Source organism: Protopterus annectens, chromosome 14.part0 (genome assembly GCF_019279795.1).
Source record: "Protopterus annectens isolate FY-2018-M chromosome 14.part0, PAN1.0, whole genome shotgun sequence".
Lineage (NCBI taxonomy): Eukaryota > Metazoa > Chordata > Ceratodontiformes > Protopteridae > Protopterus > Protopterus annectens.
The window spans coordinates 691142072-691162436 of NC_056748.1; the positions used below are offsets into that span (position 1 = coordinate 691142072).

Genomic DNA, 20365 nt, shown 5'->3' on the forward strand with positions numbered 1-20365 from the left:
TAAAAATGTTAACAGTAGCCCATAGTACAACTGCTGTGTTAGACTGTGTGTATTATTTCTTAGAATAAATATAGTTGAATGTCTCCATATTAGTTATTCTGAGTGATGGTGTTATTCTATGCAACATGATCGTTGGATGTTCATCGTGTTACCCTGCTGCAGTCATCACACTTGGGTTATCGTGTCGTCAGGCGGTCCTGCAGTCAGTCGGAATTCCAAAGTCTTGGTTCGGCGTCTGTTGCTGTCGCTTCTTCCCTGACGTCAGTGCGCCAGGGGTATATATAATGCATCCAACGCCATTTTCTTCAGTCTTCCTTGCCGCGCGGTGCCTGAAGCAGAAGCAGTTCGCAAGTGCCGGTCGGCCGACTCCTGAGATTTTCGAAGTTGAATTTCAGATCCGAAGTCTTCAATAAAGCCAAGTACCCCATTGGGGAAACGTTTCTTGCCTCAGAACGATGTCAGAAAAAGTTAATAATTGTATTTCTTGTGGGAAGCAAATACCTCATAAGGATTTTCATTCTTACTGCATACCTTGCCTAGGCCCAGACCACGACGTCACTGGTTGTCGTTTTTGTGCTAGGTTTAATAAGCGGACTATTAAAAGACGCTTTGATTTTGCATGACACTACTTTGGTAGAAAATTTAACTACACAATGCCATCGGAGCAACCGACTACCGGCGTGCACAAAAAACGCAAGGATAAGGACAGGCAGCCTAGACCCAAGCCAGACTCCGAGGCCTCGACTGGAAAGGTCTCCGGTTCACCGGTCTTCAGTGAGGCTCCGACGCAGCCCCTGACTACCACAGATTTGGAACCCGAGACCGCTTCGGAGTCCTTGGCAGAGAGTGCTAGGCCGACGCAGCCTTTTTGCCTAGCCCCCACCGACGACACTGCAGAAAGAGATATCGGTGCTGCAGAAACACCTTCGGTTTCTGAAGGCGTCTTCAGACCGACGACGCTCACCATAAAACTGAATCCTAAGCACAAAACTCCTATTAAACCTAAAAAGCCTACACTTCAGTCTCCAGTTCAAGGCCCCATGCCCAAGAAACAGATGCTTAAAATGGCGGAAGATTTGATCTCTCTAATCAGGGGTTCCCAACCCCCACCCGACAAAAGGCCTAGACAAGAGGAAGATTATGCCTCCTCTGATCAAGTGTCTATTTCCTCAGGCTCCTCTGAGGACCAAGATTACTCCTTCTCCCCTTATGAAGATTCTGATGCTGAGGATTCTATTCCCTCAGCTTCTCCTCCTGAAGACTACTCCTTTGGGGAAACTTTACACACTATGAGGGAACATCTTCACTGGGAAGGTCAGGACTACTCTGACTCAAAGAAAAGGCTCAAAGAGTTTTTTACTCCCCCAGCACAGACCACTTGCCATCCCCCCAGTTTTAGACATTGTGGATGATGTTTACTTAGAATCCAGTTTGAACCCAGATTCTCTGCCTCCTGCTCCAGCCAAACCTGACAGATACTATAGAGTGCCTGATTCCCACAAATTTCTTTATAAAAGCCCTGTTGCTGCTGATCCAGAGACTATCTCCCAGGGTCCTAAAGGGGCTAAGGCTTCTATGGCAAAAAATCCTGTGCTGTCTGAAAGGGACTCCAGAGCACTAGACAGGTGGGGGAAAAAGGTTTACACCTCAGCCACCCTAGCAATGAGAGCACTAAATTGCCAGTTTCACATGCTAAAATATCAGCAATTTCTAATGTCTCAGTTAAAACAAAAAAATGAGCACACTCCCTCAACAGTCTGAATTGAAAGAAATGCAGGATCTGTTGCATGCGACTGAACAGGTGGGCAAACTTACTTTACAATGTGGTTTTGATTCTTTAGAAGCTTCCTGTAGAGCAGTGGTCACTGGGTCTGTTATACGTAGACATGCTTGGTTAAAGGAACAAACACTGCCTGATCATGTTAAAGCAAAGCTTCTAGATGCTCCCTTACAGCAGGATGTTCTATTTGGAGTTAAAGCAGAAGAAGTCTTAAAGAAAATGGAGGATAAGGCAAAATCTATGCAGACAGTCAAAGATTTCCTACAGGTACAGCCCCCTCGCTTTAGCAGAAATTGGCCAACAAAAAACTGGTCCTTTCCAGCTACTGACAGACCACAGAGGGGTAAATACAGACGTCCAAGAGGCAAAGGACAACCACAAGCCCAATACAAACCTCGACAATGGGGCACTGCAACACAGAAGGGAGGAGAAGACCGGTCCCAAACTACCAGAAGGCAAACTCAATGACTTGTACCTTATCTGGCCAAGCAACACCCTCTTGACAGCCCCCTTGGGAGAAAAACTTGCACTTTTTTCAGACAACTGGCACATTGTCACAAAGGACAAATGGGTCCTAGACATAATTTCACGAGGATACAGATTCCATTTCCATACCTTGCCAATGAAAAGAGAAATGCCAAACCTGCCACAAAATCAATGGGCAGAGGCACAAAAACAAATTATGGCTCTCATGGACATGAGAGCCTTTCAACTGGTACCTACACGAGAAGGCCAAGGATTTTACTCAAGACTCTTTCTAGTCCCCAGAAAGGACAATGCCTGGAGACCAATTCTGGACCTTTCATTTCTAAACACCTTCTTACAAGTACCCAAATTCAAGTTGCTAACACTTCAGCAGCTTCTTCCCATGTTGGGCAAGAAAGCATGGCTAGTAACGTTGAACCTGAAGGAGGCATACCTGCATGTCCCTATCAGACAAAGTTGCAGAAGATACCTCCGTTTCATTGCAGGTTCAACCCATTACCAATTCTCTGCACTGCCCTTTGGCTTCTCTACTGCGCCCAGGGTCTTCACAAAATGCCTGGCACCAGTAATTGCATACTGTAGACAGAGGAATTCAAAAATACCCATACCTGGACGACTGCCTCATCCAAGCAGAAAGCAAGGACATTCTCTTACAACATCTGGCTTTTGTAAAACATCTTCTAAGTTGCCTGAGGTACACAGTAAACGAAAAGAAATCAAAACTAGTGCCCTCACAAAATTTGAGATTCCTGGGTGCCAGCTTGAATACAACGGCCCAGAAGGCTTATCTGATGCCAGACAAACAACTACAACTGACTCAATATTTCAAAACAGTGGCAACAAAGACCCAACTCCCTGCAAGAAAAATTCTGCAGGCCTTGGGCTTCATGGCATCTTGCATACTACTAATACCATTTGCAAAGCTACATATGAGGAAATTACAGTGGTACCTAAAAGGCATATGGTCTCAACACAGCCACAGCTTGGACATAATGATATCTCTCATTCCCTGTGATGTCTCTCATTCCCTGCCTACAGAGTTTCTATGGTGGTCACCGGCATGTCCTCTCAACAAGGGTCAGCCTTTCACCTTGCCCCCAGCCAGGCAAACTATGACAACAGATGCATTGGACTACGCCTGGGGTGCACACATGGCAGGACAGTGCATTCAAGGCGTATGGACTGCAGATCAAAGAAATCTGCACATCAAGTCAAAAAGAGATGCTAGCTGTACAGAATGCCCTGACCGCCTTCAAGAACCTACTACATCCAGGACAACTCACAATAAGGACGGACAACACCACAGTCATGTGGTACATAAACAAACAAGGGGGTACACACTCCTACCTGCTATGCAGGCAAGCAATGACCTTGTGGAACACAGCACTGGCTTTCCAAGTTCAGTTACAAGCTCAATTCCTGACAGGAAAAAAGAACACATTGGCAGACGACCTCAGCAGAAACATCATGGATCCCCACAAGTGGAAACTGGATCCGCAAGTATTTGCAATGATGACTCAAAAATGGGGCCTTCCAGACATAACCTGTTTGCCAGCCCCCAAAGCTATCGGCTAACAAAATTTTGTACAAGGACACTTCACCAACAAGCTTGGAAAGTGGACGCACTCTCATTCAGTTGGAAAAACCTGACCGTATATGCCTTCCCTCCATTGCCTGTCCTCACAAAGGTGCTTCTGAAAGTCAGAAAGGAGAGACCACGACTGATACTCATAGCCCCCAGACTGGCCACGCCAGTACTGGTACCCACTATTAAGGAATATGGCCCAGGGCCCACCTTGGATTTTACCACAAATTGCCCATTTCCTCACACAGCAAGACAATCAGATTCTACACAGCCAGCTCAAAACCTTAAATCTGGCTGCATGGCAGATCAACTAAGTATCCAGCCAGCTCCTCTTTCCCAAGCAGTTATGGATGTTATTCTGGAAGCTAGGAGGCCCAGCACCAGGAAAGCCTACTCGGACAAATGGAAAAGGTTTTGCGCCTGGAACCAAGCTAAAGGCCAAAACACACTTCAGCCTCGCATGCCTCAGATTCTACAGTATTTAACTGAGATGTTGCACAAAACTTTCTTTCTCTTCCATCAAAATCCACGCATCAGCTATTTCTGACCACTACAACACAAATCCACCCTTATTTTCACATCCACTTCTAAGGCGGTTCCTCAGAGGGGCAAAAAACATTAGACCCCCCCAGGAGAGCACCTACACCAACATAGGACCTCAATTTTGTTTACGCTACCTCCCTTTGAACCAGCCGTCTCTGCAGATCTACAGTTCCTATCATGGAAGACTGCCCTGCTGCTAGCAATCGCTTCAGGTAGAAGAGTCTCAGAGCTGCAGGCACTAATGTCAGTGGAACCTTTCCTCATTTTCCACCAAGCCAGAGGTTCTCTACGAAATAATCCTTCCTTCATGCCTAAGGTGGTTTCCAGTGTGGCTTTAAATCAAACCATCCACTTACCCACCTTCTTCCCAAATCCACAGAACAAAGGAGAAAGACTCCTGCATTCCTTGGACATTCACAGGCAACTTCGTTACTACTTGGATAAAACTAAGGTTTTCAGAAAATCTGACCAGCTCTTTGTATCCTATGCTCCAGCTTCACAAGGGAAGGCTATCTCAAAACAAACCATTTCCAAATGGATAGGCCATTGCATTTGTTTTTGCTATACCCATCATGGAAAACCAGTTCCTGCTACCATTAGGCCCCACTCTACCAGGGCAACAGCTACATCTACAGCCTTCCTCAGGGGGGTTCCAACCAAGGATATTTTGGAAGCTGCAACTTGGAGTTCAGTACACACCTTTACCAAACACCATCACTTACCACAAGACTAGAGCTGGCTTTGCCACTGCAGTTCTGCAGGGCCTTCTAGCCCCCTCTAACCCTCTGACTCCTCCACCCATCCTTAGCTTTGGGATTCTACCCAAGTGTGATGACTGCAGCAGGGTAACACGATGAACATAGTACAGTTTTGTACCTACCATAAATGTAGTTGTTCGAGTGTACACCCTGCTGCAGTCCAGGTTACCCTCCCTCCATCCCCTCTGATCTGATTGGCTATATCTCTACTATTCCTTCCTGATGTATTTGCTTATAGCTGGAGGAATTTTGTGTTGTGCTAAAATTTCTTATACTGGTACTAATTACTGACCACATTTTTGGGGGCACCTGACATCTGGGGCAAGAAAAACTGAAGAAAATGGCATTGGATGCATTATATATACCCCTGGCGCACTGATGTCAGGGAAGAAGCGACCGCAACCGACGCCGGACCAAGACTTTGGAATTCCGGCCGACTGCGGGACCGCCTGAAGACAGGGTAACACAAGTGTGATGACTGCAGCAGGGTGTACACTCTAACATCTACATTTATGGTAGGTACAAAACTGTACTTTTCCTTTGAATTACTCAAGCATGGATAATTGATTTCATTACTCTCCAAGGACACACTACCCTGTTGAAAGGATGACCCAGAAGCATACAAGTTACTGAGCCCCATACCTCTCAACCTGGAAACATCAAAAATCTGGACAAGGCCAATGAAAAATAGGTACAAATCTGTATGCTAATTGATGTAAAATCTGCATACATAATTAACCCTGCCCACTCTAATGGAATTGTGGGACACCAACTTTCAAATACAAACTGAACAACAGACGACCAAAATGAATATGGCACCAGAGTTCCTCTGTAGCCATTCCAGTGTCCCATTACCTGGCTATTTCAGCCCATTTACTATAAAAAAACTAATGTTTGCATACTGCTTTACTTCAACAATGATTATTTTGATTTTATTTTTACATTTTATAACACAATGCACAAACACTAATAGATATCTGCTAAACAAAACAATACGGTCTCGCAATGAAAGTAGACTTGGCATTAAAACTTGTCTGCCCTTGAAATTCACATTCATTGAAACAGCACTGAAACCCACACCACATCCAAAGAAAAAGATAAAGATTACCTTTGGGCTGTTTTCAAATCATAGGTCCCTGGTTTGCTCACAAAACAAGAAACATACATGCGTTCTTTGATTCACCTTCCTGACTTTATTAAATTATATTCCTTTCCATCATAAATCTACTTCCACACACTATATACATATATATATTGTGTGTGTGTGTGTGTGTGTGTGTGTACATATATATATATATATATATATATATATATATATATATATATATATAATGTATGTATATGTGTGTGTATCTATGTATATAATATGAAATGATATAGCAGACACCTCTTCAGCATCTCATCTGTTAATATGCATATGCAGGTATATTTCCACTTATACATTTACTTACTTGGTAATAGTGAATCCCAGTACGCTGAGGTGTCTGCTTTCCAGGGAGGCTCAGATGAAAGCCAGACTGGTAACTGAGTATGACTGTTACAGCATGAATACTAGTGGTTATATTAGCTGAATCTAGGCATATTGCTCTGATACTATTCAGAAACTGCCATAAAAGTTGTTTAACTCAATATTGTATTTGTTAAACTTTATCCCCTCAACTACTACTGGTAATAAGCCCAAAGTGGGTCATTTCTTCCTAACAAATCTTGATGTTTACAAGACCGAAGACAACCCTTCACTGCAAAGAACTCAAATTCTCTTATCGATGGAATTAGAAATACTAACATAATGCAAAATGTTAATTTTATTAAAATGTTTCACTTACACTGCCATATGTTATTTGCAACTTTTTATTTTTTACTAAAATTTTACTTCCTTTGGTATGCTCCTGCTGAAAAGTAGTACAGGTAATAATGCTATCACTACCTCATACTAGCAGGTCTTGTCACTTTACACACCACTGTTGCTGCAACTCATTTTAAAGATTCTGAAGTTGTCAGCTTAAACACAACACCTCTTAGCGCGCTATTACATTTACATTTTTATTCTTAATAAAAAAACACCACCCTTCCATTACTCAGGAATTATATCTCACGTTAAAACCATCAGTTTGTGAGATGACCGGAGAAATGCTTGGAGGCAAAGGAAAATTAGAGTAGAGTGTCAGCTATGCACACTGACGCAACATAAGGGGGCAGGAAGGTTACCACTGACTACACACAGTAATTGTACACAAGGTACTCAAGAGTTCAGTCACTATTACTAAGGTTCCGTCCACATATTAAAAGATCCAAATGGCTCCCAAGAACCAGAACGAGGGCTGCAAACCGGAGCAGGAAGGAACCTTATACCCCATAGCGCTAGATAGGTCAGTGCAGTTGTACAATGCAAGAAAGTATAGCCTGGGCTTCATAGTTTTACACACAGACACACACTTACAATAATGTACTTCTCAAAATAAATAAATGTTCCGAACCTCCTGCTTCATCAGTCAAAGTTGGTCCGTTTCACCCACTCGCAAGTGCAGCCAAATCTAACCCACTCCGCTTGCAAATAAGAGGAAGGCCTTTTCATTTGAATAAGAACAAGTGGATGCCAGAATTCACATAAAACTGTGTTTCCTGCTCACAGAAATGTGTACATTATTCAAAATGAGCCAGCTGGAAATGTGTGCACTGAGCTCACTTCCGACATACTGCTAGCTCCGGAGCTGACGCCATCGCGTACGTGATAACATCAGCTCAAAAAGGGAAAAAAATTAAATAAAAAAATGCTAGGAAAAAGTCAGAAATGAAAGGGGTGCTACTCTGGAATCGTGGTTCCCCCCATTATTTGATCCCCAAAACTTGGTAAAACAATTCTGTACGGTTGGGAGGTACGCTGATCCCTACTGTTTGGGGGGGTGTGTGGGACTGCTAAGTTTTGAACCTTTCCTTTGAATTTGTTTCACTTCATGAAAGAAGAAGCTGCCAGAAATGGAAAACCTGTTGAAAACATGCAAACAGCCATACTGATTTTCTTTTATCCTGTCTTTGCCTGACAAATCATGGATTAAAGCAGGTACTTAGACCAGATATCATGCTATGAGGACTCTGAGGAGTCTTAGTCGTGGTTAAAATATTTTCTGGATAAGTTTGGCCTTTTCAGCATACTTGCCTGCATTACATGACTTGACGTTGCATTGGAGTTTGCCTCCTCCTTGTGACATATGGTTTGCTTGAGTATACATATGGGAAGCTTTTTTTAATTGTAGAATTTACATCATGGTGCATAGAGATCAGACTCCTCAAGAAGAAGAAAATGTAAATCTTGCTGGTAATTGCCTGTAAATGTGGAAAAATGATTTGTATTAAAGCATACATTTCATGCTCTCTTTGAAATATAAAAACAGAACTGTCTTTTTTTGTGGGGTTGAGGGTTGTTGGGAAAACCATGAACGAAAATATCCACACAGACTTGCTGTTGACTGTCATTGAGCACAATGCTGCAGCCATTTATTTTTCCTTCTTTGTCCCTGCTGTTTGTCATCAGCTCTGTCCTTACAAGTTGGCCCATTTGTTCCCCCAAACTGGGGTAATCTCCTAGGAGGGACAATCATTTAGACAGCCATCAGGGGTGGTTTAAGGGTTTTATTTTCTGTTCTGTCTATCCCTAAGGCATACACTTAGTTGGGTGGCTTGTAGTGGGCTCTCAGCGGAGAATGTACCCTCACCTTTTCAAGGGGCACTTTAAGAATCCTAATCCTCCCCTCAAGTCATGAGAGAAAATCTCTGGTCTCTCCGAAGGAGCTAGCACCATGTAATGTGCCCCTGAGTGCACAGTCATCTTTGCTTGGGAGATGTGGGTGGGCCATTCCCTTTCACCACCCCCCCACCTTGCTGCTTCAGTTTCAGGGCTCCTAATTAAACGCTGTTCACTTGGGTTAAAATCAGGGCTGCATCCCCCTAAGCCATGCAGCCAGCTTTTCGGAATAAACTAATAAGTGTTGAGCCCAGCCTATTCAAATATATTTTAAGAACAAGTTAAAACTAAGCAGTTAATCAAAGCTCTTTTCCAGTCAGAGAGCATTTTCTGTTTTTGACCAGTTGAATGCTTGGTCAATGAAATATAGCAGTTTTAAATGAAAAATAGACACCGGTTTTAATTCTGCTATATTTCAGTCCTGCCATAAGCATTGTAGCAACAATTCATTACTTAATTTTTTCCATTTAGTGACATTGTCTTTTAAGAGGAAACTGTGAAGAGCAGCAGAATTTATTCTTGAATCTCTTCAGAACATATGGATGTTTTTTGAATTGTGTATACAGTTTAGTGACTGACTTAACTCAGTTTTTCATCTGACTTTTGAATGTTCAGTTTATACTCGTGATTGCTGTGAAAGGCTTTAAAAATTTGTGGATCTTTTTGAAGATGCAAAGTTTTGATCAATATTCTGTACTTTGACGATTTACTTGCAAGCATGACTGCAAGCTAAATCTTAGCTTAAGGCATGTACTTTTTCATTGTCTGTTACCTTTTATTTTATATTTATTTTTGCAGAGGATGATAATGGGTGTCCGGTGATTATGGTCTGTGGAACAAAGTACATTGGGAAATCTACATTTACCAGATATATTATCAACTCATTGCTAAACCAGTGAGTATAAAATCCATGTACTGTTGTTGTTACAAGGAATAATTATTTCTCGTATTAAATATTTGGCACAAATGTAATTCGCATACAAGACATTGGGATTCAGGAGTTAAAATGCATGGCACAGCTGAGAGCCTAATTGAAAATACAATATTTTTTTGAATGAGACTGCTTGGTGAAGTGGAAAATATATGGAATCTGGTTGAATAAATAGACTACATTTACTGCCTTAAAGTCTGTGAATGCGCCCTTACTGCAGAGATGATGTTTCAAAATGACCACTCGAGCAAAATTGGTTAAAATGAAACCATGACTGTATACTTCACATTTTAGTTTATCTGTTTGTGTAGATATGCCTGGAGTGTATGTGATAGCACAATACAGTATATCTCTTTTCTGTATTATATGACAACACAAAAGCAGTGGCTTGTGTGTTTTAAATCGGTTGTGATTCATAAATGCACTGCATTGTTAAATCAGTAGGACTTTCTGCTTTTGTGTGTATTTGATTTGCACAGTGAGAGGTAGAGATGAACTGTTGATGACTCCTAGCTGGTGATTTTAGGTTCATAGATTAGTACTAGGCTAACTACCCTTGTGGGCCATTTTAAGCCTAGCCAATTGCCCAATGTGAGAATCAAACCCTGCACCTTGTGTCTGTAAGGTAAACACCTTAACCATTATGCCAACAGGAGTATGATTCTGTACGAGTCCATGTAGGTGTAAATGACCTGAGATGTACCTCCCTAGACTGTATGAGAAGAGACATTATAGATCTGTCTGTGTAGCTCAGGCTGGCATAAGCCTGGCATTGAGCAGCTTAATACCTTCACCAAGGATGATGCCACAATACCAACAAAAGATGACTGATAAACAATTGACTGAGTTTCTGGTGTCGTAAGGGAATTCAGTATTTGTTAGTATGGAAAAGACATGGTTAATAGACCTTGTTTTGCCAAGGATGGTCAGCACCTGTCCCCTCTAGGCATTCAGATATTGGCTAAAACTTTATCCTCTCTCGTAGAATTTATTTAGGCAATGCCAAATTGACAGACTTAACTACCTCGCAAAATCAACTCCACTGAACCTTGAGGTGTTACTTCTGAATGTCAGGAATCGAAACAGAAAGCTAAACTATCTCCAAGCGCTCCTTATCTTGGATAATATAGACATCTGCACACTCAGTTATTGATAGAACATGGCTTAGGCTGCAGAGAGTACCCCGGCAGTGCAGGGTTTCAGTACCTTCCACACCTTCAGAGCAGTAGCTGCACAGACAAGAACTAAAGATGGAGATGTCTTAATATACATCTGTAATAAGCAAATCTCTAGGCTGGTTAAACAGGATGACGCATTGGAGTTTTTTCATGTGCAGGTCACCACAGAAAAAATCCCATACCATATTCTAGCAAGCTGTAGGTCACCCTCTACATCCTGCAAAACTCATAAGGCATACTTAAACCTAACATCTTACTCATGTGGGACTTTAGTTTACTCTTCTATAGACTAGAAATCCTACATCTGCAGGCACAGAGATTCCTGGACTTCGTAAATACAGACACTCTTTAACTAGTTAGTGCACATGCCCACTAGAGGTTACGACGAACTGGACCTCATACATCCACTAGAGGTTACAATGAACTGGACCTCATATTCACAAATGTGGAAGAGTGCTGCACCACCCCCAATGTCATGTCCTCCCTGGTAGGTATATCAGTGTTTGAAATCAGTCAGTTCTGTAAACCCAGTAAAAGAAACCCTTCCAAGGCAGGACTACCTTTTAATAAGTGATAATTTGTCAAAATTCAGTGCCCCTGCAAACCCAGAGAATACAGCAGCCTTTGTAAAATTGTTCACAGCAACTCTGTACAGCCACATCATTGGCTGCCTAGAGGCTGCTGTACCTACTAGAAGTAAGCCTAAAATTAAGTCCAAAAACAAACCACCAAGTGGCATCCAAGGTTCGGCAAGTTATACAACAAAAGGAAAAAATAATTATGGCTAAAATCTGGAAGTGTAACTCTAGTAAAGGTAACTGTCAAGTCTGTGTTCGGCCTGCTTCTCTTTGGCATCTACTTTTCAGAAGTCAAGGCCAATGCCAAAGGCCTCCAGCTGACCAAGTTTGCTGATTGCAAACTGGGAGCAGTCCTAAAATCCTCACAAGCCACTAACCTCTTATAAAAGGGTGTAACACAGACATGACTGTTGCCAAAGCCATGGCTTTAAACCTCAGTGCCAAGAAATGCATTATAGTACCTTTTGGGAAGATGGACACTCCAGGAAATTGTCATCAATAAAACACTCTTAAGAGCTGACCCATTAGTTAGGGATCTGGGAACACATGTAGACAGTAACTGGGACTGAATAATATGTATCCAAGGTAGTAAGGAAATCCTTCTATGTTGCTCAACTTTTAAGTAAGTGCATAGGTTGGTACTAGGCTATCTGCCCTAGGGCCTATACAAGCCTAGCCATAACAATTCCCTGGATATTTCTTCCCACAGTATTTACTTCCCTGGACCCCCTGTCTAGCAAGGCGACTGACATGATCCTTGGAGTGAATTTCCTCTCTCCCATCCAATCATAAAGGTTCTTTTTGAAGTGGCCCAAGGAGGCACTCTGCTTGGCATGTATGGGCAGTCTATTCCAGAGTATGGGAAGTCTCTGGGTCTGGAACCTAGTCCTCCAGCATGTTTTGTTCATTGTGATGACAAAGTTTAGATCCCTGGAGTGTGGCTCTGAGGGATTTGGATTTCTTTAAGTGGAGTATGTCCAACAGCTCAGGGTTTGACATGGCCTTGTATGTTGAGCAGAGATTGCCTCTGAGTAGACGATATGCCACAGAGTATAGCTGGAGTTTTTTTAGTCTGTCAGCATATGGCATCTGCTTTAGGCCTGTGATTTTTTTAGTGAGGTATTTCTGCGGCTTTTCCAGCTGTTGCAGATTTCTTGTGATGTACATACCAAATGGGGCGTTGTACTCTATAATGGGTCTAATGAAGGATGAGTACAGTGGGACAATGACCTCCTTTTTTCTGGATGAAAAGCCCTTTGTGATGAAGTGTGCCACATAGAAGGATTTCCTGACTGCTGTGGCGATATGGTTATTGAAGGTGAGACCACTGTTAACATGTGTCCCCAAGTGTCTCATCACACTTTCAATATTTAGTGTACTGCCACCTATGTGGTAATTCATGGGTACATGTTTTTTTCCAAAGGGGATAACTATACATTTCTTGGCATTAAGCTTGAGCCCATGGCTCTGGCACCAGGCATCTGTTACTGTAAGGCTCTTTTGTAGAATATCCACCTAGGTTCATACTAGGCTATCTGCCCTAGGGCATTTATAAGCCTAGCCAGAGTGTGTTTGGCTTTCGCCACCCATTTTAAATTAATTTTGCTATGCACTTTTTCGAGGTTAGTATACTGTGCCTCTGTCTAACAGTGACACAGAAGTGATACCTGGGATAAACCTACAATCTCCCATCCACTCATCAAGATTCCTTGTGAAGAGAGTCAATGAGGGACTCTGCCTAACCTGGACTGGGATTTTATTCCAGAGTGAAGGGAGCCTCTGGGTTTTGAATCTGTCCCTCCAGCATGTCCTATTTATTTCAGTGCTGAGGTTGAAGTCTTTCGAGTGCGTAGCTCGATGGGATTTGGGTTTTTTGAGGTGCAGCATGTCTATTAATTCCGGGTTGGACATGGGTTTATACGTCAGGCACAGATCGCCTCTGAACAGGCGGTATGCCACTGAGTAGAGCTGGAGTTTCTGTAACCGGGCAGCATATGGCATCTGTTTGAGCCCTTTGATCCTCTTGGTGAGGTACTTTTGGGGTCTTTCCAGTTGCTGCAGGTGTCTGTTAAGGTATATCCCAAAAGGGGCATTGTACTCAATTATGGGCCTGATGAGGGATGAGTAAAGAGGCACAATGACCTCCCCTGATGTAGATGTGAATCCCTTCATGATTAGGTAGGCTATATAAAATGTTTTTCTAACCACTGTGGCCGCGTGGTTGTCAAATGAGAGATTGCTATCAACTTGGGTCCCCAGGTCCCTAATTACTTCTGTACTTACCACCTATGTGGTAATTTGTGGGCACTACTTTGTTTTTGCCAGAGGGGATGACTACACACTTTTTGGCGTTTAGCTTGAGGCCATGGCTCTGGCACCAGTTGTCTGTTTCTATGAGGCCCTTTTGGAGGATGCTTGTGTTGGCTGGAGAGTCTATTATGGCGCCCAGTTTGCAGTCATCTGCGAACTTGGTCAGCCACAGTCCTTCCGTGTTGGCCTGTACCTCCTAGAAATATATACCAAACAAGAGAGGTCCCAGGACTGAGCCTTGTGGGATGCCACTTGTAACTTGTTTGGAGTCTGACATGGCTCCAGCAATTCTAACCATGTGGGTTCTGTCCTTGAGCCAGTTTGCAACCCATCTAGTGACATAGGGGTGTATATTTAAGCTGGTGAGCTTATCTATAATGCCCGAGTGGGGTATTGTATCGAAGGCTTTTGCGAGGTCCGGATAGGCTGTGTGGACCACCTTCCCCTCATCAATGGCCTTGGTGACTGTTTCAAAGAAATCGACCAGGTTTAAGAGGCAGGATCTGCCCTTAACAAAGCCGAACTGGGTAGGATCCAGTGTCTGTAGGTCCCCAATATCTTTATTTATGAGGTCCATGATGATCCTTTCCATAGCTTTGCAGACCAAGCTTGTCAGGCTTATGGGGCGATAGTTTCCAGGATCTGTTGAGGCACCACCTTTGTGGAGAGGGACCACTGTTGCTGTACGCCACTCTTTGGGTACATATCCTGTAGTAAGGCTGAGATTGAACAGTAGTTTTATGTTTGGGTTTTGCTCTTCTTGGAGTTCATGTAGGACGCAGCCTGGGGCACCGTTTGGTCCCATTGATGCTTTGTTTTTTTGGTTTGGAGAGGGCAGCTCTTACCTGAGCATCTGAGATGTCAGGGGGGCAGCACTCTGCTGGGATAGATATTTGTCCTTTTGGTGGGGAGGAGGGGGGAGAAGTTTGCACTGAACCTGTCAACTAGGATGTTGGCAATGTCTGTGGGTTCGGTGTTTTTTTTTTTGTCATTTTGGACTAATTCTGAGCATATCTGGGAATTCCCACCCAGGTTCCTGACATAACTAAAGAAAGCCTTGTGATTATCCTTAGTGTCCTGTGCAATTTATTTCTCGAAGCTGGCCTTAGACGATTTTATGAGTGCCCGTAGTTTTTTGCTAATACTGATCAGATATGCCTTCCCTTTTTGGGATTTTGCTGCATCATGTAGTAGCTTCCTCCTTCTATTGTATAGTTTGTTTATAGCTGGGGTCCACCAGACAGGACGTCTGCCTTTGGAGGATTGGGTCTTGGTTTTATTTGGGATTGCATGATCCATGCATTCCTGAAGGTGTTCATAGAATGCGTTTATAAAGGATTCTGCGGTCTGGGCCGTATTTTCCACAGGCCCGGGGGCTTTGAAGGATTCCACCTCTGCTTTGAGGAGTGTGACATTTGCTTTAGAGAAGTTTTTCACTGTGGTTTTCTGGGCAGGGGGTGGGGTCGGGATGTGAATATCCAGTGAGATTAGTTTATGTTCTGATCTTACCAGTGAGGGATACACTTCTGGTCTGGAGCATAGAGTCCCCATGTTGGTGATTATCAGGTCCAGTATGTTTTCCCCTCTTGTGGGAGTGGTAACAAGTTGTTCCATAGCATTTGAGTTTATAAATTCTAGGAACCTTTGGGCTAGTGTGTTGGAGCTAGAGTAATGCTCCCAGTCTATGTTTGGGTAGTTGAAGTCGCCCAATATAATGGTGTTTGGAGAGACCTTCATATTTTCCAGTGTTCACAGGAAGGCCGAGAGGGGTTCCTGGGTTTGGGAGGGTGGTCTGTAGCAGGCTACAAACTGGAAGGCAGATGTCCTTCAAGGATGCATCTGCAGTCATAACATATGGGTTGTCCTGCCTCAGGCAGCCCTTTGGTCGGCCGGATTCCAAAGTCTGGGTCTGGCCTCGGCTGATGTCGCACTTTCCCCGACGTCATAGCTACTGGGGTATAAAGGCATCATCCGACGCCATTTTCCTCAGTCTTTCTTGCCGTGCGGTGCCCGAAGCAGAAGCTGTTCGCAAGTGCCGGTCGGTCAGATCCAGAGATTTCAGCTACCGAATACTTCGAAAAAATTCAAGTACCCCGTTGGGGACTCTTTCTTGCCTCAGCCGATGTCAGACAAAGTAAATAATTGTTTAACTTGTGGGAAACAAATACCTCATAAGGATTTCCATTCTTACTGCCTTCCCTGCTTAGGCCCAGACCACGACGTATCAGCTTGTTTAGCCTGTGCCTCCTTCAACCGACGGACTCTAAGACGTCGGTCGGAGTTTGCAGAAGAATTTTTCGGTTCCGCTTTTGCATATAAAATGCCGTCGGGGACTCCGACTTCGCATTTGGCCAAAAAACGCAGGGAAAAGGACCGACACTCGCGGCCCGCAGTTTCTGCTGAAACCACGGCTAGGCCTACCGCGAGTGTCTCGGTTTCAGCTGAAACCGAGCCCTCTGTTCTTCCTACGACAGAAACCTTACCTCTGACAACCGAGGCCACTGAGGCCCCGGCCCAGTCGGCTTCAGAAATCCCTACCGAAGCTAGCGCTCAAGATTTGTCCGACACCATTCCATTGGACATATCTACACCTGCACGTGGGGCAGCTAGGCCCCCAGCTTCTATGTCTATTAAGGCCTTCTCCAGGGCTAAAGCTGCCAAATTTTCAAAAGCTTTACCTGCCAAATCTACTTCTCAGAGGCCTTCCTCAAGTTCTTAGATTCTCAGTTTTGCTGAGGACCTGATATCCTTGATTAGGGGCTCCCAACCTCACCCAGACAGGGCCTCCCAACCACCACCAGACAAAAGGCCTAGGACTGAACCCTCTGAACCTGTCTCCTCTGATTACTCCACGGATGGATCTGATTTGTCAGACCATCAAGAAGGGGCCTATTCTCCTTTCGAGGATTCAGATGCTGAAGATTCTATCCCTTCTGCCTCCCCTCCTGAAGAATTTTCCTTTGGGGAGACCTTGCACTCTATGAGGGAACACTTTCAATGGCAGGGTCAGGATTTTTCTGATTCGAGAAAAAGGCCAAGGACTTATAGGCCCTTAGCCATACCACCAGTGCTAACTGTAATTGACTATGTGTTAGTTCTGCACCTGATTCTCTTCCTCCGGCCCCCTGCCAAACCTGACCGATATTACAGGGTCCCGGATTCTCACTTCCACCTGTATAAAGCCCATGCTGCAGATCCAGAAACTATTTCACAGGGCCCAAAAGGTGTTGCAGCTGCCACTGCCAAAAATCCCCTACCCTCTGACAGAGAGTCTAGAGCATTAGAGAGATGGGGTAAAAAGGTTTATACATCTGCTACTCTTTCTGCCAGGGCTTTAAACTGTCAATTCCATATGATACAGTACCAAGAATATTTGTTAGATCAGCTGAATAAGAAGCTTTCTTCTACTGAACCTTTAGACCGTAAATCCCTTCAGGATTTGGCACACAACTCTCAGCAGGTCAGTAATCATTTCTTAAAATGTGGCTATGATGCACTGGAGGCTTCATTTAGATCAGCTATGACTGGGGCAGTAATTGTAGGCATGCCTGGCTAAAAGAGCAATCCCTGCCAGACCATGTCAAGGCTAAGCTCCTAGATGCTCCAATGGAGAAACAAAGTTTATTTGGCTTCCCTGCACAGGAGATTCTAAAGAAGGTGGAAGAAAAAGCTAAATCTGTACAAACAGTAAAGGAATTTCTACAGGTCCAACCTCCGAGGTTCAGCAGAAACTGGCCTTCCAAGAATTGGTCCTTTCCAGACACCTCCAGAGCACAGAGAGGCAGAAATAGACGCCCTCGAGGCAGAGGTCAATCCAAAGGTGCCTATAGGGGCCGTCAGTGGCAGCCTGCCAACCAGAGGAGTACTGCCACAGCTGCAACTACAACCACTAGCACAGGACAGACACAATGACTTGACTCTGATTCCGCCTACCAGGGAACAACTGGAAGCTCCCTTGGGCGGAAAGCTGGCTTTATTCTCAAAAAACTGGCATTGCATTACAAAGGACACATGGACATTGCAAACAATAGACAAAGGATGCAGGTTTCACTTCCACACTTTACCAAAAAAGAGCGGAATGCCAAACCTACCACCAAATCAGAAGCCAGAGGCTTTAAGACAAATCAAAAATTTACTTCAGATGAAACCGATAGAAAGAGTACCATCTATGGAACAAGGCCAAGGATTTTACTCCAGACTATTCCTTGTACCAAGAAAAGAAAACCAATGGAGGCCTATTCTCGACTTGTCCGCACTGAACACATTTCTCATTGTACCAAAATTCAAAATGCTGACCCTACAGCAACTTCTTCCCATGTTGGGCAAGGAGTCTTGGCTGGTGACTCTAGATCTCAAGGAGGCATACCTGCACGTCCCTATCCGACCAGATTGCAGAAGATACCTCAGATTTCTTGCAGGATCAGAGCATTATCAATTCTCAGCATTGCCCTTTGGCTTATCTACTGCCCAGAGTATTCACGAAATGCCTGGCATCAGTAATTGCACATTGCAGACTTCAGGGAATTCAAATCTACCCATACCTGGACGACTGCCTAATACAAGCGGACAACAAGACAAAATTGATAAAGGATTTGGCCTATGTCATACACCTGCTACAGGCCTTGGGATACACAGTCAACATCCAAAAGTCAAGACTAGTGCCATCCCAAAGGATAACCTTTTTGGGTGCAGATCTGGACACAATAACTCAGATGGCTTTTCTCACAGAGGAAAAACAACTTCCAGATTATTTCATGACTTTGACAAGACAAACTCAGCTTACTGCAAGGAAAGTCCTGCAGGCCCTGGGTTTCATGGCATCCTGCATAATATTGATCCCACATGCCAGGTTGCATATGAGAAAATTACAATGGTACCTAAGGAATGTATGGTCTCAACACAGACACAGTCTAGAAACCATGATACCAATCATTCCATGCCTTCAAAAGGAATTCCTGTGGTGGGCTCAGGCCTGCCAGTCCAACAGAGGGTTGCCTTTCACGAAACCAAAACCAAGGCAGACCATCACCACGGACGCCTCAGACCTAGGATGGGAAGCACACATGGAGGACAAATGTATCCAAGGCCTATGGTCTCAAGGACAGCTAAACTTGCACATAAACCAAATGGAGATGCTGGCAGTGAAGCATGCAATCGAGGCATTGAAACCACTCCTCCAGCAAGGACATCTGCTGATAAGGACGGACAACACCACGGTCATGTGGTACATAAACAGGGAGGCACGCATTCCTACCCTCTATGCCGGATGGCAATGGATCTGTGGAACATAGGCCTGAATCTCAATATCCAGCTGCAGGCCATATTTGTACCAGGAAAAAAGAATTCACTAGCAGACAACTTAAGCAGGACTACCACGGATGCTCACGAATGGATGCTGCATCCAGACATCTTCAAACTCATAACAAAGAAATGGGGATTGCCAGAGATAGACCTGTTCGCCTCCCCTCTCAACCACCAACTGAAGAAATTCTGCTCAAGGACATACCACCCACAAGCCTGGAGGGTGGACTCTCTCTCTTTCAGCTGGAATGCCCTAATAGTGTGTGCATTCCCACCTCTCCCATTGATGTACAAGGTTCTTCTGAAGATCAGGGAGGAACAGCCAAAGGTGATAGTAATAGCTCCGGACTGGCCAAGACAACACTGGTATCCGCTACTGAAAAACATGTCTCAGGCGAACTCATGGCCTCTACCCCTATGGCCTCTTCTTCTAACGCAGAACAAGTTCAAGACCCTGCATCCAAGCTTGAAAACTCTGCAACTAACTGCCTGGAAAATTGCTTAAGACTAAACCAAACTTTCTTATCTCAGAGGGTCAAGGACATTATCCTGGAGTCTCGCAGACCCTCCACCAGGAAAGCATACTCTGCTAAATGGAGGAGATTCCTCATTTGGAGCACATCAAAGGGCACAGATGTTACAGTGGCAAACCTAGCACACATCCTAGAATACTTAGCAGAATTGCTACACAATGGCCTGTCTTACTCTTCCATTAAGATTCATGCTTCAGCAATTTCAGCAGAATACAACATGGATCCGCCTCTCTTCTCACCCTCTACTCAGACAATTTCTGAGAGGGATCAAAAATGTTAAACCTCCAAGGAAACCCCCTCTACCTGCATGGGATCTCAATTTTGTGCTGGAAAAATTGACACTACCTCCTTTTGAACCAGCAGCATCAGCAGACTTACAGTTTTTATCTTGGAAAACTGCTTTCCTTCTGGCAATCACTTCAGCAAGAAGAGTATCCGAGCTACAGGCATTAATGGCAGTGCAGCCTTTCATTATTTTTCACCAGGATAGAGTGTCTCTGAGAACCAATCCAACTTTCAGGTGGTATCCAGGGTATCCCTGAACCAAGCCATTCATTTGCCTACGTTCTTCCCTAACCCACAGAACAAAGGAGAGAAACTCTTGCACACCTTGGATATACACAGACAACTACGCTACTAT

At 44.0% G+C, this 20365-nt stretch overlaps 1 protein-coding gene across 1 annotated transcript in view; it reads left to right on the forward strand.

Moving 5' to 3' along the window:
- NOL9 (nucleolar protein 9) overlaps positions 1-20365 on the forward strand; it is a 455387-nt gene that overhangs the window by 174443 nt on the left and 260579 nt on the right. The window contains exon 6 of the mRNA XM_044055607.1: positions 9693-9789. Within this exon, the coding sequence (XP_043911542.1) occupies positions 9693-9789 (97 nt within the window). The remainder of the gene's footprint in view (positions 1-9692; positions 9790-20365) is intronic.